At 36.7% G+C, this 22,784-nt stretch overlaps 1 protein-coding gene across 7 annotated transcripts in view; it reads left to right on the forward strand.

Annotated features, from left to right (window-relative positions):
- Positions 1-22,784, forward strand: part of FAT1 (FAT atypical cadherin 1) — a 103,143-nt gene that overhangs the window by 7,448 nt on the left and 72,911 nt on the right. For all 7 annotated transcript variants that reach the window (XM_066185853.1, XM_066185856.1, XM_066185857.1 and 4 more), the window contains exon 2: positions 908-4,196. In XM_066185853.1, the coding sequence (XP_066041950.1) occupies positions 929-4,196 (3,268 nt within the window). In that variant the 5' untranslated portion in view covers positions 908-928. The remainder of the gene's footprint in view (positions 1-907; positions 4,197-22,784) is intronic.

The raw sequence follows: 22,784 nt of genomic DNA on the forward strand, positions 1-22,784 counted from the left end.
GTGAAGGTGTGCCTCTGTGACTGTCTTGCTGCTCCAGGCTCTTTCTCTGTCATTTCTGGAGTGTGTTGGAGAAACCTGACTGAAATGTTCCTCCAGTAATTTTGACAGATTCTTGTTCTCATGGCTCTTGATACTAATTTGTTGCAGATCTGTTCTGAGAGGGGAATAAAGGAATATGTCTTACTCTCTATGGGCTTTACACCTTAGTTGTGCTTGATATTGGTGTCTGTTGGGGTTTTTTTTCTTTTTTTTTTTTTTTTTCTTTTTTTTTTTTTTCTTTTTTTTTTCTTTTATGATAAGCACTACTCTCACAAGGGTAGGCAGTGCTGGAGGGAATACACTACAGAATTATTCACTCTTTATAATATTTATACTTCTCGGAACAGGTGTACATAGGATATTGTAAAGAATTGATGATAATATCAAGCCATCTCTTGCAATTTACTTCCACATAATTGGACATCAGTCATTTAATAGTCCAAATGAAATGAGAGAAGAGAATTTTCTACTAGACATCATTGGCATGTATGAAGTAGAGAACAGGATCTCTCTACTCCAGATTAGTTCAGACCTAGTTTTTTTGCTCACAGAGGACAGCATTGACATATTTCTTCTAGCATGTTTCTTCATGGGAATGTTCATTCATACTTAAGTCTTTGTTCCTCTTGTGTTGCGTTAGTAATTCCTAGACTTTTGCTATAATGCATTCTTGTTTTTTTTTAGTTTTTAATTTATCTGTGTTTCTATTTCTGCAAATTCTTGTGACACTTTCTGCAAGAAAAAGATATAGTCGAAATGTGTAACCTACAGTTTACTTTGGAGTATGAATTCTGAACTAAGCATCAATGTTTATTTGATAAGACATTTGAGCAACCATAAGTCTTACTATATCTCTTTCTTGTTTCAGGGTTTCTTTTTAATTGCTGCCATGGGAAGATACTTGACTATGCTGTTGCTGCTGATGCTGCTGGTGCAGCATTTTGGAAACTGTGAAGGAAATCAAAGGCCACACCATGCTCCATCAATGCAATTTACACAAGTAGAGTATAATGCCACTGTGTATGAGAATTCTGCAGCCAAGACTTACGTTGGGCATCCTGTGAAAATGGGCATTTATCTTACAAATCCATTGTGGGACTTAAGATACAAAATTATTTCTGGTGACAGTGAGAACTTGTTCAAAGCTGAAGAGTATGTTCTTGGAAACTTCTGCTTTTTGAGAATACGGACCAAGGGAGGAAACACAGCTATCCTTAACAGAGAGGTGAAGGACCATTATATGCTGACTGTTAAAGCAGTTGAGAAAAATACAAATGCTGAAACGCGCACCAAGGTCAGGATACAGGTACTGGATACAAATGACTTGCGGCCTTTGTTTTCTCCGACATCTTACAGTGTTTCTTTGCCTGAAAACACAGCAATAAGGACCAGCATCGCAAGAGTCAGTGCAACAGATGCAGATATAGGAACAAATGGAGAGTTCTACTACAGCTTTAAAGAAAGAACAGATATGTTTGCTATACATCCAACTAGTGGAGTGATAGTTCTAACTGGTAGACTTGACTACTCAGACACTAAGCGTTATGAGATGGAAATTCTTGCAGTGGACCGTGGGCTGAAGTTGTATGGTAGCAGTGGCATAAGCAGTATGGCAAAACTAACTATTCACGTAGAGCAAGCAAATGAACATGCCCCTGTTATTACAGCTGTTCCATTGACTCCATCAGAATCAGACACAGATCCAACGTATGCAATTGTAACTGTAGAGGACAATGACCAGGGTTCAAATGGGGAAATAGCATCATTAAATATTGTGGCAGGAGATGCGCTTCAACAGTTCAAAACAGTGAGGTCTGTTCCAGGTGGCAAAGAATACAGAATAAAAGCCATTGGTCCCATTGACTGGGAGAGTCACGCTTTTGGATACAACCTTACCCTTCAAGCTAAAGATAAAGGGAATCCCCCACAATTTTCTTCTGTAAAAGTTGTTCATGTGACATCACCACAATTTAAGTCTGGTCCTGTCAGATTTGAGAAAGAGATATATAGAGCTGAAATAAGTGAATTTGCTCCTCCAAACACACCTGTGATAATGGTGAAAGCTGTGCCTGGTTACCCACATTTAAAATATGTATTTAAAAACACACCAGGAAAATTAAAATTCAATTTAAACACTCACACTGGTCTTATTACCACATTAGAACCCATAAAAGCACAATATGCATCCCATTTTGAACTTGAAGTTGTGACAAGTGACAGAAGAGCTTCTACAAAAGTATTGATTAAGGTACTAGGCATGAATAGCAATCCTCCTGAATTTACTCAGACATCCTATAAAGCCTCCTTCGATGAAAACGTGCCAATAGGTACAAGTGTCATGAGAGTAAGTGCAAAAGACCCTGATGAAGGAGAAAATGGTTATGTGACCTATAGCATTGCAAACCTAAATCCTTTGCCATTTGTGATTAACCATTTCAGTGGGATTATTAGTACCTCAGAAGACTTGGATTATGAATTGATGCCAAGGGTTTACAATTTAAGGATTCGAGCCTCTGATTGGGGTATACCATATCGCCGAGAAGTTGAAGTTCCTGTTACTATTATTTTAAATAACTTGAATGACAATATACCTCTGTTTGAGAAAATAAATTGTGAGGGAATAATCCCCAGGGATCTTGGTGTTGGAGAACAAATAACAACTGTGTCTGCTATTGATGCTGATGAGCTTCAGTTGGTGAGATACCAAATTGAATCGGGAAATGAACTGGATTTATTTAGCCTAAACCCAAATTCTGGAGTACTTTCTCTCAAACAGTCACTAATAGATGGCCTAGGTGCTAAAATATCTTTTTACAGTTTGAAAATTACAGCTACAGATGGAGAGAACTTCGCAAAACCATTGTATATCAACATAACCGTAGCTAGTAGTCGCAAACCAGTCCAGTTGCAATGTGAAGAAACTGGTGTTGCCAAAATGCTTGCAGAGAAACTCTTACAAGCAAATAAGTTGCACAATCGTGGAGAAGTTGAGGATGTTTTCTTTGATACTCACTCTGTGAATTTGCATGCACCTCAGTTTAGAAGTACTCTCCCCAGCAGCATTGAGATAAGAGAAGACCAGCCTGTGGGCTCCAGCATAATATCTGTGAATGCTACCGATCTTGATACTGGCTTCAATGGAAAGCTAGTGTATGTTATTTCTGCAGGTAATGAAGACAGTAGTTTCATTGTTGATATGGAAAGAGGAGTGCTGAAAATTCTGTCTCCCCTTGACCGAGAACTAAAAGATAAATACACCCTCAATATTACTGTCTATGATCTTGGAATACCACAGAAATCTGCCTGGACCCTTTTAGATATAAAAATTTTGGATGCTAATGACAACCCACCGGAGTTCCTCCATGACAGCTATTTTATTGAAGTAAGTGAAAACAAGGAGCTCAACAGTGCCATAATTCAAATTGGAGCTACTGATAAAGATTTGGGTGCTAACGGAGAAGTGAAATACTCTCTTCTTACAGACACAGACAAGTTTGCTATTGATTCTGTGACAGGGGTTGTGGAAGTTGTAGGGGTCCTGGATCGGGAGCAACGGCACATTTATTTGTTGAAAATTGAGGCTAGGGACCAACCTACTGAAGAACCTCAATTATTTTCAACAGTTATTTTGAAAGTGGCTGTAGAAGATGTTAATGACAATCCTCCCAAATTTATTCCTTCAAATTACCATGTGAAAATTCGGGAAGATCTTCCTGAGGGAACTATTATTACGTGGCTAGAAGCCTATGATCCTGATTTAGGCCAGTCAAGTCAAGTACGGTACAGTCTTTTGGACAGTGGAGATAGCACTTTTGACATTGACAAAGTAAGTGGAGCCATACGTATTGTACAAAGACTGGATTATGAAAAGAAACAACTTTATAACTTGACCGTGCGGGCCAAGGACAAAGGAAAACCCATTTCATTGTCCTCTACGTGTTATGTTGAGGTTGAGATAGTTGATGTGAATGAAAACTTGCACCCCCCACAGTTCTCCGTATTTGCAGATAAAGGCTTTATAAAAGAAGATGCTCCTATTGGCTCCACAGTAATGACAGTATCTGCTTATGATGAAGATGCAGGACGAGATGGGGAGATCAGATATTCCATCAGAGATGGATCGGGTATAGGAGTTTTCCGAATAGACGAAGAAAAAGGTAAGATGGCTTTCTGTTATTTTTATATAGTGAATAAAATTAAATGCCAGCAAAGGGAGAAGCGGCATTATCACAGTTGACATAGGTGTTCTTGTTAGGACAAAAAGATGTCACCAGCAATGCGTATAGTTGTGTCTGCTACTTAAGTGAAATTACTTTCAAACATTTGATAAGTAATTTCTCTCTAATATTCCCACTTCCATCCAGCCTACCTAAAGCCATGCTTAACTTTTAAAATCTATGCCCCCCCTGAAAAAGTAAGAATATTCTTGATATAAAATAGCCATCTGCCTCGTGTGAGCACACACACACTCTGTCTTGTGGACAGTGGGACTGACGTACTTTTCAGTCTTAAGTGACATTGTCTTTTGCTCCTTTTACTGGAGGTATGCATGCACGTGATATTGCCATATGTACTGGTTTTGTTAGTTACTTTCAGAGTTTAGAGGTGCCCATCTAGAATTCAGTAAGCAGTGCCTTCTTCATCAGAAGGCTTTTGCCAAAGAAAGCATTGATGCACCCCTAGAAAAACCTCATATGAATCAAGCAAACTGAACTGTTGACTTATTTCATAAATAATGCATATGTTGATGAGCAGTGTGAATATTTTTGCAGTGTCATGTGTTCAGAAGAAACCTAATTTTATTTTCAGTAAAATTCTCATGCTGCCTTTTAACATTTTGGTTGAATGTCTATGTAGCTATCTAGTCGTTTATGTCTTTTATAAAGAGAGAGCATTGACATTTTGCAATTATCTAAGCATCTTGAAATAAATTGAGGAGGAATCTGATGCAAAATTTGTCTACAGGTTACATGTAGGTAGGTAAATGCTTACATACATGATTGATGTCTTAAAGAAAAAAAGCTTGTAACGGAGAATAAAAGGTGGGAATTATGTCTGATTCATCCAGTAGTCATTCAGTGTTTTCTCTGTGCTTTCCACAGTTGTGATTGTGTGTAATAGTGGCTCATGAAGCCACTTTACTCTTTAGGGTTTGGGTGAACAAACTGTTCCTGACTGTTTTTTCTTCTGTAGAAAGTCAGTCATTAAATTACATGGTTTGTGGCTAAAGAACCAGCTCTACAGGTTGAAATGTAACAGTGCTTCCCTTAGCTTTGCTTTTAACAAAGCACATAGTTAAGATAGTGAAACAGATTTTCCAAAAGGGGAGAATTTAATACTTTCTTTCCAAGACGTTGTAGGTTCACTTTTGGCCACTTGGTATGTGTCCAGAATATTAATTTGTCTATCATTATGCCTTTCTTTCGACATAAGTGTATTAAAGTTCACTGTGTGTTATGGTATTTTAGAAGTGTCTGTAGTAGTCCTATAGAATGAGTCTGAGTTTGGCAATTTATTTTCTGAGTGATAGGTAGGAGCAGTAAGTGAGAATGAACCTGTTCATGGGCGTGTGGACAGGTACGTGTCTTCTTGTGTACTACCATGGCAGAATTAGTTGTCTGCTTGTGTTGCCTCTCTACTCTTTTGGCACAAAGCTAGTTTACTTGACTAACGAATTGGTGTGAGTTTAGCTAAGTTACTTTTTATCAGCTGGGTTTACAAAGCTGGCAGAGCTTGGGGCAAAGCCAGCTTCTATTTAATAATATTGTCCAGAACAGTGACTCTGTATTTTCAAGACAGGGGAAAGGCATTGTCTGTATTCATATCTGGTGTCTAGTGTTTGCAGTTCTTCGGGGATGAAAGTAGAGGGATTTGGTGGGAATGTGGGGGGTGGTAAAGAGGGGTTGCTAGTTTTTAATCTTACTGAAAAAATTCCACTTATGACATTGGTGTGGGGAATAAAGTGTTTATTTCAACTTGGTTGATGTGTTTTTTTCCATCAAATGGTGATCTTAAAGAACTCATGAAAGGACATTGAGTATGTACAAACTTGACAATGTAGCTTAAATTTTGGAATGATGTTTTATTTTGGTAAAAAAACATCAGAATTGTTCTTGAGTATACTCTCTATACTGCAGTGTCTGAATATTTGTCATATTTTTCAAAATGGACTGGCCTTGATACAGGGAGCAGACTGACTATCAGCCAACAAAGCGCATTGAAGAATTTATGAAAGAAGAGATTTGTTAAGCAACTTGCTAACCTTTTCAGCTTGCTGAAAGGTTTTTCTGACTTTCCCCCTGGGCTACATGCCTCATCCTACTGTCTCTGAAGAGCACCATACTACACTGTCAGTTTAAAGATGGATAAATCAGATTTAAGAACTTATTTCAAGTCAACACTTAACACTTCAGTGGCTCACCGTGGCTCTTGTATCCCTTGCTTACAAGAAACTAAGGACAACAATCATATTTTCAGGTAGACTAGATGATGATAGAAGCATTGAATAGCTACTTCCATGCTTTGGTTTTTGTTGACTTTTAGGTTGTCTTTCCCATGTTAAGTTTGTTTTAATTTTACAGTTCAAAAGGTAGGAAATGGTATTAGTGTTTGATATTTGTACCTGTAATTCTGGTATTTTCACGAGTGAATTTAATATATTTTTGCCATGGCGTCTTGAGTTCTGTTTTCCAAGACTTATCTTTATTTTCAGTCAGCGGGTTTTCATAGGTTGTGTTCTCTGCAGTTATGCCCTAACCATTAGCAGTGAATCTCTTAACAGGGTGCACTAAACACCAGTATTTCCCAACTCAGGAGTTGGTTTGATTACTTAGTTCCCTGACTGCTCTGATGCTTTTCAAGTACACACAGAAAAAAGATGTATTAGGGGTAAATTTGGTAGTCAGTCATATTTTAGCTTTCTTAGTACTCTTAAGCCTGAAAAGGCAATAATGGTTAGAAAGGAGGAGAACAAGATGATAAAAGTCTAGAAAATTGTGATAGTTTCTGTAGCACCTATATCGCTGTCTATTTTTTGTAATATAAGAAATAAGGCACACACAGTTAACAGGTTTTAAAGTGTTTTTCCTTTTCTAAGCTATAAGGAAGTGTTTTTCACATGAAGTGTAATAAAGTCATGAAACCCATTTCCTCAGGAAGTTATCAAGATTGAAAGTATGACTAAAGAAAATAAATTATACTAATGAGATTATTTGGAGTTTCAGCCTCATGCTATCTTCAGCTCATAAACTGTTAACTGGAAGCCAAGGGGGTAAGGGAGAGAGATCAGAGGTCATCGCTCAATGTATGATTCAGAAGTACAACAGTGCACTGTGCCTGATACTATACAGAAACAGAATTCAAATTGCATGATAAATGAAGACTTTGGGATGTTACATGAGAAGAAAAATGTTAGCATAAGATTTTTGTGCTGTGAATTTATTTAACAAAGCCATTTGTTTATCCTTTAGGTACGTGTTCAGGAGAACTTGGAATTTAAGATAGCATTTTATTTGTGAGCAGAACCGAAGGCTGTAAATTGAGTTGATCAATTGGCTATATAAATTGCCTGCTAAAGCAGCAGTAAAATATTTTCTCAAAGAATTTGATAAGGAGTTGAGCACATCGGTGTGTATTAATAATAGAAGGCATTGTGTCGATGCAGATCTCGGTGTGCCACAAGAAAAACCCATGCACCATCTAAATCCCATTAGCACAGGACAGTAAAAGTGAGATAAATCATGTCAATACCATGCTGCTACTTTAATTGATAAAAACTAAGGAATTACAGAAGCAATTGCTGGAGCAGAACCTAAAGCAGAAGCTCTGTGGGACAAAGGCAATACTGGATCTTCCTTGTCCCAGCTTTTATTCCAGCAGGCAAGGAAGGAAAAAGAAAAATGTCTTCCTGTTTACTTTTTAGTTTTCAAATACAAGGATGGAGCATTTCCGTTGAGCATTTGCACTCCTCAGAGGTTAACTGAAAAATGGAAGCTCTTGTTTGTAAAAATGGTGTTGGGAAGGGCTCGTAGTACTTCTTCCAGTTGTATAGGCAGGTGAGCAGTGTCACCCATTGGGCTGCTGGGACACTGTCCTGGGAGCACCAGCATGTGGTGAGCAAGCATCCACACTGATTTTCAGCTGTAAATATGAGACTGAGAAAAACTCGTAGCAGTTTTCTGGCCTTCTCCAAAGAATTTTTTCCAAGCAGATTGCCCTTTTCCTTGAGATATCAGAGCTTCTAGCTTATTATTTAGAGCTGTTCTAATCTTGTTTCAAGGTTGTTTTCTTATGGTTTTGGTTTTCTTTCTAGTGCTCAAAATTTAGATAGCTAAGGGGGCCAGCAGACTCTGGATGTGTAGGTGCTATGGGTCATTAAGCCTAAGAAATGTCTCATTGAAACGTTTAGGGAAGATAGGAGCCTATGTTGGAAACTGAAGTGAAGGAAGGTTTAAGTAATGAATTCCATGATGTCTGTTATAGCTAACCAGTTGAGTGGTTGCGTTTACAGTCCTTACACATGCAGATGCTGGGTGTTATATGTAGACCCTGCACAGTAATATTTCTAGTCACAGGGAATTTTATAAACCAATTATCAGAAACTTAGCAACTAGTTCAGCTTGCAAGGTGACCAGCAGGTGTTTTCTAAACTTCTGCAATTGAGGATATTTTGCAGTATGTAACCTAGTTCCAGAATGGTGTAAAGGATGATATGACAGTCTGAACCTCATACATGATAAGCTTAATACTTGTGTTTAGTGTAGTTATTTGTTACCAGGAATTTTACTGCACTTTCATTAACCTAAACTTGAGTTATTAGGCCATAACTGTTATAGAAGAACAGTAATTTTGCTTTAACGATACAGACATGGTTTAAGGTGATTAAACTAATTTAATGCCTTCAAAGGAGGCATGACTGTGGTTTATTAAAACAAAGGTCTGTCTAGCCTGAGATGGCTGTCTCCAGTAGCATAGGCAGAACACAGAGGTGATACTTTCTTCTAATCCTTTCCCAGTCTCTGGTTATTTTGTATTTGGGGAGTTTTCAAGTCATATGGTTTGTAACATTCATGTGCTTATCTTTCTTCTGTTGTCTTCCCTTGGAACCATGTAACTTTCAAGTGTAACCTTGCTACTGTGATAAGGAAAAGCGAATTGTTTTGGTAAAGAATATTAAAGGAGCAAGTTAAAAAAAATAGCAGGGGCATATGGAAGAAAATCAATTTTATTGCACTACCTATGAATGCATAAAATAGGGTCAATAAAGCTCAATGGCTATAGGATGCTATTTTTAATATTACCAGAACTATTTCCATCTAGGAAGACAATCATTAAGGAGATTGAGTAAGATTTTAACTGTGTAAAGCAAAGTACTGAACTATACTCATAAAAGGAACAGATCATGGCTAACATGTAATAAAGATCTTAACATTGCTTTGTAGTGTTCATATAAATCCATTAACTTAAATACGGGAGATCATTAACATTTGTGCATAAGGGATAGCTTCAGGTTCCATTTCTTCAGTGGTCTTTGGCTTTTTCAGCTTTTCAAAGACTGGCATTAGCAAGGTTTAAATGCTGTGGTCATCAGTGGAGCAGGACACATGAGCACCCACTGGATAGCTGTTAAACCAGCACCATTTTCTGAGACAGAAACCACCCTGCATCTATACCAACAACTCTTCTACCTTTAGGAGGGGTGACTGTACCCAGATCATCTATTGGGAATCTTAATCCTGCAGTTCACTCCTAACTGTACCCCTGCTCGTGAAAAGTGGTAGTTGGCACAAACCAAATGTAGTTTAACAGTACACAAGTTCAAATGCTTGAGAATGTTTTCTGTTTGTTTGTTGTAAAGATATAGTCATAAAATACATTGAGATAGGGGAGGCATTTTTAATCAAAACTGAGATTAGCATGATTTGGTTTTAAGTTAATTATAGTTAAGCAACCTTACAAATACAGGACTTTCTTCACACTCTTTCATTGAATGCTTGATCTTTGAAATTGCTCCTTCTGTATACTGTGTTACCCTGATTGTATAAATCATGGATATAAACATCAGGGTGTGCAAAAACTTAGTTTGTATCAGTTTAAATTAAAAAAAAAAAAAAAAAAAGAAGAAGAAGAAAAGGGGGGAAAAAGGCACCAAGAAGTTATTAATTTCCATTCTTCTACTATACATATTCCATGTTATATGTTGGCTTAGGGTTTATTCTGAGTCTTTGAAGGTCTGTCAGATTGTAGTCACTGAAAACTATTAACAGAAAAATATGTTGAGCAAATCTTACTGTAAGAAAGCTATGAAACATTAAATTAAAAATTGTAATTGATCAGGTGATGTTGATACTAGGGAAAGAATATTCTAGGTTTGTTTAATATGATTGACTAATTCTTAGAGTATCTTCACATCATAGACTATGTTTGTTTACGAATGTTGTGACAGTGGTATTTCCTGCTTGGCTTCTGTCCACAGATGCAGTCTCACTGGCGCAAAGGTTTTGCAATTAAGATTCCTTATAATTGACCAGTTAAAAGTGAGAAGTAACTTGGAAGAAGACCCTCATAGAATGCGGTTTTATGATAGCATTTTATTCCTGCAAAGCCCAGTAGTTCTTCTCACTACGCTTGAAGAGAGAGAAAGATTAAGAGGTTCTCTCGTTCTGCAAAATACTAAGTGGCTGCAGCTTTTTGCACAATAAAGTTTTACCCTAGCTAGCTCAGGTACAGTTGTAAGTGAAGCTCAGAGCACAGACTAATCTCCCAGATATCTAACTTTTTGGGCATTTTTTTTTGATACTAAGCTGCGTTCTCTATGGCTGCATTATGCTGTACTGAAGTTAATGATTTTCCCATGTAGCTATAGCAGTTAAATTACTTCAGTAGCTGAGGCATATGTGTCCTAGAGTAAGAATTTAGATTATTCTGATGCAGTTTGAAGAAAACTCACAAAACCAACCCAAACTAAAAGAAACAACCACCCAAGAAACAAAAATCCAAACCTAAAACAATAAAAAATAACCTGAACAAACCTCAACATGCAAAACAGCTGAAATTAAAAAAAAAGAAACAAACCCAGAATGATTACTAGGTTCTGTAAGCTCCAAGTTAGTGTTAAATTCTTAAGCTTATAAATGTTAATTTGGAAGGTTAATTGTTTAAACGAGGGGTTGCATCAGCACTTCAGTTTGCAATTAAGAGAAAACCTAATTCTAATGTATGCTGGCGATTTGAATGACATTCTAGTCAGCAGATGAGAGGTTTTCATAATCAAAGGGCTTATGAAGATTATTTTTGGGTTCTGGAGTTGGCTGGTTGTCACAGTGACATCTGGAGCAGAATTTCAGGTGAACGCCTGGAATTTGAGCACAAACTGTTAAACTTATTTCTTTGGAAAATGGTACAAGGGCAAGGATCTAGTTGTTTGAATACAGTGTAATAAAGTTCTTGAAAGAATTAAAGCAACGCTTCCTGAGTCTGAGTTATGTATTTTTGTGCATATCTCTGTAAAAGTGTATGTTTTGGTTGGTGTTTTTTGTGTGTGTGTGTGTTTTGAGAAATTTTGGGAACGTATCTGTTCTAGAAGTTTTAGTTTATCTGTGCAAAATGATAAAAAATAGAGCTGTTCTGGAAGCACGAAGTAGTTTTGGTCAGAGATGCAGAAATAGTCTTTAGCCTTCTCTGTGAGGATAGTTTTGTAAAAATAACACTATTTACAAAAAGGGGACAGGGCAAGTAAGGATTACTTTGGTAGTTAATTGCTCTGGAAAGATATTTCAATGCTGATACATGTTAAGGATTTTTTCTAGTGATATATTTTGTTTTTTTGTCTGGGCATTCTCTCCCTTTGGTGTTGAATTGAGAAAGATGAGCAGCATGAGAACAACTTCACTGACTCTAGACCTGGTCTGCACATTTCAACTCTCCTGCTGGCACTTTTGTGAATCCTTTGCAGAAGAGTCCTTATCAAGCTTCTCCAGGAGCACCAGAAGAAAATGCTTTGTTGTGACAATAAATAATAAAGATACTTATGGTACTACACCCATCCAAACACTATGACCTGTTTCTTAAAGCATTTATGCCATATTTTTATGACCTCTGTTTCCTACCATAATTTTCAGTGGTAGTCAGGCATGCTATATATGGAGCAGAACTGAAATTGTAGCTTAGTCTGCAAGATGGGAGAGGCAACACTTAAACTGAGGAGGCATACCTGTGGTTGTTAATTACAGATACTGAAAAACTTGGGTAGACTATTTCTAAAATGGGATATTATTTTCTGCTTTCTGATTAAGGATAACCCTGTGAGTTTGCATGTGTTTGGTATGATGTTGAAAAGCGAGCAAAGCTGATACAGAAGATGATCTGTATGAATTCATTTCTGGTTTTATGGATTTTTCTTCAGTGGCCTTAAAGCAAACCTGTGCCACTGTGCAAGAAAAAACTAGTTATGTTAAAAAAAAAGTAACTGTGCCTAAATTGAGTAGTATTTTGAGTTTAAAAAACATTTGCTTAAAATGTCATGCAACTTAAGTATATTTTCCGCCAATTTGTTTTGGTTTTAAAAATGAGGCATTTGGCACATAGCTTCTCTTTCATGAGACAGTACAAATAAGTGTAACACCAGCTTACTAAGAATGATTTCTGTACTTCTAGATCACCTATAGTATTAGAAGAAATCTAAAAACTTTTCTTTTAAGAGTATAGACCCAATTTAATACAATTTGTGTCTGATTAAAGAAATGAAACAGCCAGGGATCATTTAGACTAAGGGCAAGGCCTGAATTTGTTGCTATCCATAGAAAGCAATACAGAAAGTATTTTACTAGAAGGTGACTAAATTCAGGTGTCAGGCCGCCATGGTACCAGCAATCAAGCAAAGTGTCTCACACCCAAAAGTGAGTTAAATGCGTGTTAGTACTCCAGAAGAGGTTATCTAGTTAACTTGTCAAGGACCATCTGCTTTTGACTGGAGTTTGCAGCTTTGTAATCCTGTACTGACTGTGTGATTGTGTTCATTCTAAGGTCTAGAACTAACGGTGCCCCTGGGTTAAATTGTGATACGATGCATCTTTGTTTCTTTTTTAGCTGCATCAAACTAAGCCTAGAATTTGGAACTAATGTTGAGTTTCAGTTTGGCAGAGGTTAAGGAGGGCCTGGGTTTGGACCAAGGTCCTGAGCAGCCTGGAGCTAGGGAATTACTTTTCTTTCTTAGGCTTGAAGAAAACCATGTAATTTGCATTTGTGATGGTGGCAACTCCCAAAGTGCTATTAGGTTGTTAATGCAGCTTTTAGAATTTGTCTTTGGAAAAAGCTGAATTAGTTTTAGGCAAACATATTCATCTTATGTTTTCTGTTGGCAGGGGCATCTTCCAAAGTAGTTTGAGTTTTCTTAGGTATCCTACTGAGTAAAACATCACCTTAGCTGCCAAGTAGGGATCCCATACAAAAGCTGAGGTTCCCCTCCTCTACTGCAGGCATGCTGAAAGTAAGGGATTGTTCCCTTGTGAAGAGTGTTGATTGGGTTACGGCTTGGTTTGATGTAAACAGAGCTGCCTGGAGGCTGTGTCTCTGTAGGAGATGAACCGGGGCTGAGCCACATGTGGTCCCAAAGATTACCTAATAAACAGCAATCAGTTCAGGCAGCAGAATAGATATTAAGGGCCCATTAACTTGCTTGAGTCTCTCTTTGACTTGAAAAGTACTTTTGAGCAGAGGAATAATAAAAGGGAAGAGTTGCCAAAAGCTATGGAAGGTGCATCTTGCTATATCACTGTTGGGACATCTGTTGAATTGGGAATTTATTTCCCACTAAGCATCTGCTGAGCTTTTGAAGTACATATTAAGGTCAAAGGAGGGGAGCTTGAAATGATTGCATAATGTTTATTCTTTTCTTTGAAGATTTTAGACTTTAATCATATAGCATTTGGACATATTTAACAAAGGACAAACCTACATGAGCATTTGGCAAACTTCCAGAATTTATTACATGCATTAGTTTCAGCTTTAGAACTTGGATTTAAAAATGCTTTGGGCTTTGCTGAAACTAGGTTTTGCAGGTCCATTTCTTAATCTGTATATCATTCTAATTGCATCTGTGACTTGATTTCACTGGATATCTGTATATGACCAAAAATGAATTTTCAGTTCATCACTCTCCATGTGGCTCAAGAAAAGAAAAATCTTTAGCATTCCAGTGGTATCAGAGAGGTATTTTTGGAAAAAACAGAAGTGTCCAAAGAATCTAGGAACAGGAGTGCAACAGATCATTTCCTTGTTCAGAAATTAGGTTTTCCCAAGCTCCTTCTGTTCTATTCATGATTCTGATCTCTGCTTCTTTTTAATTTAAAATTATTTGTGAACAAGGATAATCAATATATTCATGGTTCTTTTAAATAGTTGCATAGTTTGGATTGGCATTAAGGTTAAAGAGCAAACTTCTGAGTTAGTGGATATTAATTGACTTGACCTACTCGTAGTGGTGGTCATTAATAGTTCATTTGGCTCAGAGTTCTGTGTCTTTGCAGACTTGTCAATGTGGTATTGCTGATAACAGAACTGAATATCTGCCTGTATGTTGGGAAAGTTACACATAGAAAATGCAGTAATTGCATTGCCTTGTTGACTAATCTTCTACCTTGAATAATCCTCTGACATGAATAGTTTCCAAAATCTGGATATATCTAAAATCTATAATTTGGGGTATTTATATAAAAGACAATAGTTTTATTTTGCTGACACAAAAAGCCTGATACCATCTCTATACAACAGAAAGTGAAAATTACTGAGTTTTGGTTTTGAAGTTGCTGATCATAGAGTGCTTGTTCATGTTTTGTGTAGGATTTCAGGATGAAAAGGTTATTATATTACAAATTTCAAAATGCAAGAAGCATAATTATGGAATAGCCTTCTGATTTTAGTGTTACTGGTAATGTACATGAGCATTACAGTATTGATCCAGTCATGTGGGTAAAAAAAAAAGAAGATACTGGTAACATAATATGCTGGAAGTGAATAGAGTGAATGAATAATATGTTAAAAATGAATACAGACTTCCTGTATGTGTTGTCTGAAGTCCTGGTTGTATTTATGAGGGAGAGGGAGTTTGGTAGTTCAGTTTGAAAGACTTCCAATGCAAAGAAGTTTATGATGGAATTGTGGATTATGGAATTGTGAATGTGATCTTAAATGCTGGTGTGTTGTCCCCTCTTATTTCTCCAAAGCTGTGAGAGTGGCATGTATAGCTCTTTCACTGGGAATACATCTCCATTCTACAGGGGGTTTATATTTATTTTTTTTTAATCCTCCTCCCCTCTTTGCCTGTAGATTTGCCATGACAGGGTATATCCTGTCTCTATGAAAATTAGAGATTGTTGTCTAATGATAAGGGTTTAATCTGCAACAAATCAGACATGTGGAAACTTCTGTCTGTGGAATTTTCTGTTTGATCTGAGAGGAATGCCCTTGCTGTGCCCTTCCTGTAATGAAAGCAAGGTAGAATGAATCAAAGTGATTCTAGATAAGATTGGAATGTGTGCATTGGTTATGCCTCTATTGTATTTGGTGTTGCAATTCTGGCCATATGTATTATTTTATTATTTGGGATATTAGCAGCATAGTTCATCTTAAAAAATATCTCTTTCTGTTTTAGCTAAAAGTGCAGGGTTTTTTGGATGAAATTTGACTTAATTACTTAGGTTCCAACACAGAAAGTCTTGCTCACGACAACTAACATTGTCAGCAAGATAGTAAATGATATACAGCATCTTTTTCTTACTGTAAATAATTTTACAGTATTCACTTCATCTTCTGTTTTAAAGATTTTTTTGGTGTACCATTGTGAGAAATAGCTAACAGTTTCTCTCCATTATTATTTCAATACCAGTTAATGATTAACAAATGTGCAGCTGCCTGTGCAAGGAATGTTGCTTACTTTGGGAGGGGGGAAGGAAAGATGATTATTTCTTCACATAAGAAATCTGGTGTGATAATTCACTTTGAAGGTAATTTAAATATTACAGGATCGATTTCAGCAGATTAATCAAAAATGGGAAAATGACCTGTGCCTTTCTTTGATGTTTGGTTATATCTGTGGGCTTTCTACCTGTCCTATTAGTTAGTACAGTAACATTTTGGGTTGCCTGTGTTTATCCAGACAGTAGTTTTAAAGTAAAAAATATGCAAGAAGAAATGGCAATTCGTTAATAAGTGGATTACTTGTGTATGAATATAAGCAAAAAATGGCTCAAAAAAAAGGTGATAAAACCTAAAATCCTTTTGATTAGGAAAATCTAATTTTCCTAATCAAATTTCTGAATGGGGTCTTCTCTGTAAAGTACAGAAACCAACAGATCAAGAACTGTGCTTGTAAATTAAAACCAAAAACTATCATAGAACTTGAGCTTTTCAATTAGCTTTTTGCTTGCTTCAGATTGCTCATACTGAATGGTGAAATTTTGTACTGACTTGAATCTTTACAGTTAAGGTAGAGAAGTAAAGTGTGAGAAGGTTCAAAAATTGTTAGTGGAAAATAAGTTGTCAAGTTGTCATTGTCTCAAATGACACATCAGTTTTAATATGTGTTGTGTAATAAGAAGGTAAGGGAATGACAATTAGAGTGAGAGCAAGATTACTGCTGATTATTGGAGTAAATATTTGAGTGAATATTTATCCAGCATGTGATGATGGGAGGAAATGGAATAAGAAATACATGCCATTCTATATCTGGAGTTCCAGGGATGATGAAAAAATACTTTGGAAACTGAGTCATTCAGTCTAGTCAAACACAAAAATGGCCAACATTTGAAAGTGTCTTTTTGACAACAGCTATGCACAGATACAGAGATTTGAAGAGGTCTCCTGGTGCAACTCCATCTAGTTGCTGTGTATTCTGTGAATTTCTTAAACCAGGAAGAAAATTCTCAGTGGTTTGGAGCAAAATGCATTTTGTGTCTAAGTGGTCTACTGCTTACCTACAGTATCATTTACAGAGTGTTCTAGTGTTGACAGAGTTCATCTACTTCTATTATGACTTTATGACAAACCATTGTTTTATGAAGCGTTATTCATAACACTCGTTTTCTGTGATATTGTTATGAAGGGTGCAGTTATCTTCAGCAAAAAATGTTTCTTTGGAGAACAATTAAGAGCTTTTTCAGTGGAAATTCTGTCAGAGAGAGACTGTGGTCTCTGTTCATCCAAATGCTTGCAGGTTCAGCTAGTAACCAATAAAGTGAATTAAATTTATAGATTTTAATACTTTTTAACTGTGAATTGCATTCATTTCTACTACCTTTAGTAATTTTTTATCCTGGAGAGTGTTGATTAAAACTGTGCATGCAGTTATCCATTATTTATGTGAGAAAGACTGAAACCATTTCCCAACAAGCATCCAAGGCCCCCATAAATAAGTATACTTGACATCTGGTGAGTAATCTCTAGTTTTCTAGTTACAAGTCTTCTTTTTAGATGATAGGTATTGATTCTTCAGTGTGCTCTTAGAATTTGCTTACAAATGGAGAATTTCTCATTTGCTTGATACAGTAGCCATAACCAGAGAGAGTAAAAACATAATTTTATGGTACCAAAGCTCTTTGCCTTCATGGTTCCCCAGCTTTAAATTTTTACTCAAAACCAGACAAGTTCAGAAATGTTTCTCTGTATGGCCTTGTGTTTAATTTTGTTCATATGCAAAAGCAAATAAGGCAAATAAAAAAAGTAGTTTAACAGGTAGTGATCAATGTATAATCGCCTCTGGAAACAAGGGGAGAAATAAAGTCTGAATAAATAAATGGATACTTTGTAAGTTAATAAATCTGACTTTGTCAGAACAAGGATGAAAATCTCTTTTGATGTCCCTGGATCCCAGATGCTTTAATTTCATGACTTTGTCAATTTGCTTTGTTCTCCTAGCATTAGCATGCCCAGAGGTAAATCAGATCTTCTTTGTACACAGAAATCAGCTTGGGAGCAGCATTTTTGTTGGCAGTAATTAATGGCTATTGTGTGTATACCTGGTGCAGTAACATGAACAGGAGCAATAGCCTGATTTTCAGTATTCCTCAACATGCTGCTTGCCTTTTGATAGATATCAGTTTCTTTTCTTGCTCAGAGCTGGTCTGGAAACTGTCATTGCTAACCAGCAGTTTCTGCAACTGAAAATATCTTGGAGACTGGAAGCTTGAAGCAAAATTGCAGCAGTCCAAACCATAGTCATGCATAAATAACTCACACATGTGCTGAACAACAATTTTTTGTTGCGGGTTAGTCATGAGCCAGAGTTGCTGTGGAGTACAGCTGTAACTGCTTCTTACTGAAGGATAGGACTGCTGTGTTGGACTTGCTGGGCCTTCAGTGTTTTGCAGACATAATGAGGTAAGCTGCAGTTTCAAATTGCCACCAAAAAGGGAATCTGAGAGAAATGCAGCATGTGCAGGAAAAGTGTTCTTGGGATATATGGAACAATTTTCCTTATTTAAGATGGTCATTAAACCCTGAGATTTACAGACAAAACCTGTAATCTGTAAAGTTTAATAGTTTCAAAGTAGACTTGTTGCAGAATTGTCCAGGTTTTAATAGCTTGCACAGGTCTAAACAGCTAGATCCTTCTGGATCAACAAACCAGTTTCTGAACAATTAAATGTGTTGCTCTTGTGCATAATTGGCTTCCCATGTGTCTCATTATTTTCCTTGTAGACTCTTCTTCTGCCTAAGGGGGACCTAGGTTAATCTGTCAGCTCCAGTTAGTTTTGAAATTCCTGGGGCCATTTGCAGAGGAATTTCCCCTTCAGAGGCTCCCCATTTCCCAGCTAAATTATTAGAGTTACCACACTCATTGTCAACAATTCCTTAATAGTAAGAAGACTGATAGAGAAGTTAAGAGGGATTTTGCAGTCACTGGTGAAGCCAGAGTTCTAAAGAGCATATATTTGTTCATCTGTATATTTAAAAAATTCTTAAAAACTTTAACAAAGAAAATAAAAATTAATCTTTTCTATTTCTCATGCAGAGGCAAATACACATTCTTTATAAAAATTTGATTAAATAATTTCCTTCTTTGTCCTTGATGTTCATAAGTAAACAAACTCTGGACCTGTAAATGTTATCGCTTGTTTATGAATCACCTACATTTTAGTAGAAGTTTTCTTGGTCATGAAGGTAACTTAGCTTAAAATAGCTGAACATTATCCCAAAGAGTTTTGCTTTAATGTAGTTTCTTACTCTAATTTTATAATACTATGTAACTGGGTTTCTTGGGACATAGAAACTGGTTGTGTCTTTATCTGAAGACAAAAAACTGTCCTGGATAAAGGGTGGGTGGCCAGAGCAATGACTTGCCTCTGATCCTACTTACCTTGCTCGTGTAACACAGTAAGAGAAGAAGCTGCTTTTGCTTGGCCCAGAACCTGCTGGCAGTTTGTTCTGCTTTTCTCCAGTATTTTATAAACCTGCTGTAATGTTGATGTTACAATTGTGTTGACTGCTGTGTAGTGCAGTCATGTTTTTTTCAGCAAGCTTTCTGTCAAATCATGAATGATGGCTGATGTTAACCGCAAAGTGTGCTTTACTTGCTCTCTCTTCAAGCAAACATAGATCTTATGTGGTTGTATTACAATAATTTTTGCTATTAACATAGGAGTTAACATTACATTTCCCTAATATGGACTCATCAGGGGGTTTTTATGTCTCTCCGTATCGAGCTTTAGCGACATGGTACTGTTCCTCTGTATAGCAATTATATTGCCTGTCCAAAAGCTTGACATACAAGCTGCCTAGCTGACAGAAATAAGCTGGAACTATTAAAATAACCATAAATGAGGCTGACAATGGGAGCTGTCTGCCATTGTCCCAAAAGATTTTTTGAACTGGAAGTAATCAGTTGAGTTCTAAGGCAGCGCCATCACAGATCTTCTAATTGCAAAAATTCCCCCTCGCCAACCCCCCAACTTCCTGAAAGAAAGTAAACAATCTCTGTGGACCTTAGGAGTTTTATTGCTTGTAGCCCAGACTACCTAGTAACAAATCATAATTTCTGGGTGCAGTATTTTACGTGGACAATTTTAAGAACATACATACAAATTGTTTTTCCTTTATAAATGGTCTGAACAGTGTGTTTTCTGTTCATTTGACTTGATTTTGCAGAAATGTCCAGAAAGTGGCAGGAACTAGAAGTTAAAATGTTACTGCATCTAATTATTTACAATTCTCTTTTTGCCCTATATTTTAATTCTACTCTACCCATTTAACTGCTACATTTTAAATCTGTTTTATCAATATTTTAAGGTATAGTCTGGTTTTGGCATAGAGCTTTAACCGTGCACATCTTTGCTTCTAGGTCTTTGTACTTTCTCTGGATGCTTATTTAAGGGATGGCTGCTCTTAACTATTGAGCATTCTGTGTTTCTTCAAATCTGTCTACCTACCTGGTTTATAAGCTGTACATAGCAGAGGACAGCAGTGACCCTTCCTCTCCCTCCACTTGAACACAGTTCAAGTTACTGTTGTTCGTTCATAGTACAGAAGTGATGCATAAGCTGTTCTGTATTTTAAGTTTTATGTCAAGGTTTGGATTTGACCACATGCTGAGGCTCTTTGGATGCCAAGTTTTCATTCCCAAAAAATATTTTAAGAGGACAGCCTTGGTAACTTCTATGAGTTTGGAAAAGTGAGACAGGTTTCACTGGATACTGAGTGTCTGATTGTTTCACTGATTACTCTTGCTGTTGTTCAGTTAGTGTCATAGAAGTTCTTTAATTTCAAATACTGTAGTTTTTTAATGAAACCTGAGGGGTTTGAGGGCTTGTAGTAATATGACATTTACTTAAGATACTGCTACGAAACTGGATTTGGCTATATGTTTTGCTACATGTAGTCAGTTCAGTGAAGTTGAATTTGAGATACAAAACATCATTTTATTACGATTGAGGTTTTTCTTTGTTCCATTTGGTTTTTTGTGGGTTTTTTTGGTGTTTGTTTGTTTGTTTTTTTTTTTTTTAATTTTAAATCTACTCCGCTGGTGATGCTTCCTCGACTCTGTTTATGGGTGGGTTCTGGGTGCCTTGCAGTGACAGTCTTCCCCTTCCATCTCCCAGAACTTGGAATAACTGGTCCCTGGAAAGAAGGAAAGCAGTTGTGGACTCCATATGTTTAAGGTCTTGCTACTGCTGAAGTTCCATCGGCTTACTGATATTGATACGGGTTTTATTTGAAACTTTCCAGGCCTTGATTTGTTAGAAAATGAGCAATTTGTCCTTGAAAGAGCAACAAGAGTTGCTTTCCATTTAACAGTTCCAGCTAAGCATGATTTCTCACCTGGTATTACACAAGACACAACCTGAAAGGTGTATAGTTTTCTATGTCAAAGAGCTATAAATAAAATTTAATTACATTTTCCAGAATCTGCCCTTACACATGCTGACAAAAGACTTCTTGTTCAAATATGACACTTTCAGCTTATTTTGGGGTTTTTTTGTAGCTTTTCCGCTAGAGAAATTTTTCTGTGCATTCTCTGAAGCTGAAATTGTGAAGTTTAGGTTTTTCATTGCCTTTCTTATAGATAAGAAATTTATTTATGATAAATTGGAAATGTTATATCTATGTAAAAGTGAATTAAAACCACTGTATAGTAACTTACTGAATATTTAAAGAAATGTATAATATCTGTACAATATATGTGACAGGTGTTCTCTTAGAACAAATGTTTATATTGATAATATTGTTTATATTGTATGTTATGCAATATTATCTTGGGGTACATGAGAAAATCTTAGGTTGGGTTGGTTTTTTTTTTCCCCTCATCATTAAAATGCAATTACCCAGGATGCATGTAAAAGGTAAAGCACCAAGTTATTTAAAAAATAAATCAGAATGTGCTAATTTGCATTCAGCTTAGGTAAAACTGAAGAATTTCTGAGTGGTTGAAAAGGAAAAAATAAACTATTTCAAACTAGACTGAATCATTAGTTTTGCACATTCATATTCTTCAGATATGTTTGCTGACGAGTCACCTCACTTTGAGGTATGGAAAACGCAGTATGGATGGTTTGTTGCCAGGTTACAGTCTTTCTGTCTTTGCCTAATTAATGCTTCTGCAGAAGAGGCGAGTGAAAAGCAGTGAATATCTCTTGTTCATGTGTGATTCAAAGGCAAGCAATAGTTCCTAACACTTTTTGCTCTCCTTCAGGGCTGCAAGCAAGTATTGTTTATGTTCTGAAACAGTACAGTTTAGTCTGTGTGAATCTTCACATGTAAGAAGTCTGATATGAGCAGCTTGCATTGTCAGTGATAAGCTTTAAATTGCTGTGGAGCTGAAGAGCAAATCATATTTCTCTGGGTGGCTTTTGCACTTTGTTCCATTGAGACGTAATCACGTAATGCTTCCTGTTCAAAGTGCACACACAATAAAAGTAAGAAGTTTTTCCAGCTCAGCTTATTTGTCAAAAATAATACTTTTCTTAAAAGAAGAGATTGTATATACTTTTAAAAAGTTCGCACTGCCTGCCACAGGTCTTTAATATTTCAAGAGTTAGAGTGCAGTGCCTCTCTTGGCATTCTGCTGTGTTTATAGAGTGGATGAGCTGACATTTCGCTTTTGCAAGAGAAATCTCATTCCATTCCTTCTTGAGAAGGAGATTGTTTCAGGGAGTTACCAGGATGGAGATTTTTGTCTTTTCAGCTGGTATTTTATGTACTAAATAGGTTGCTGTCTCTGTGGCAAGAGACGTATGTAAAATTTTCGGTGCTTAAGA

The sequence above is a fragment of the Chamaea fasciata genome, unplaced genomic scaffold (assembly GCF_029207755.1).
Source record: "Chamaea fasciata isolate MVZ Bird 193981 ecotype frontalis unplaced genomic scaffold, bChaFas1.0.hap1 SCAF_6, whole genome shotgun sequence".
Lineage (NCBI taxonomy): Eukaryota > Metazoa > Chordata > Aves > Passeriformes > Sylviidae > Chamaea > Chamaea fasciata.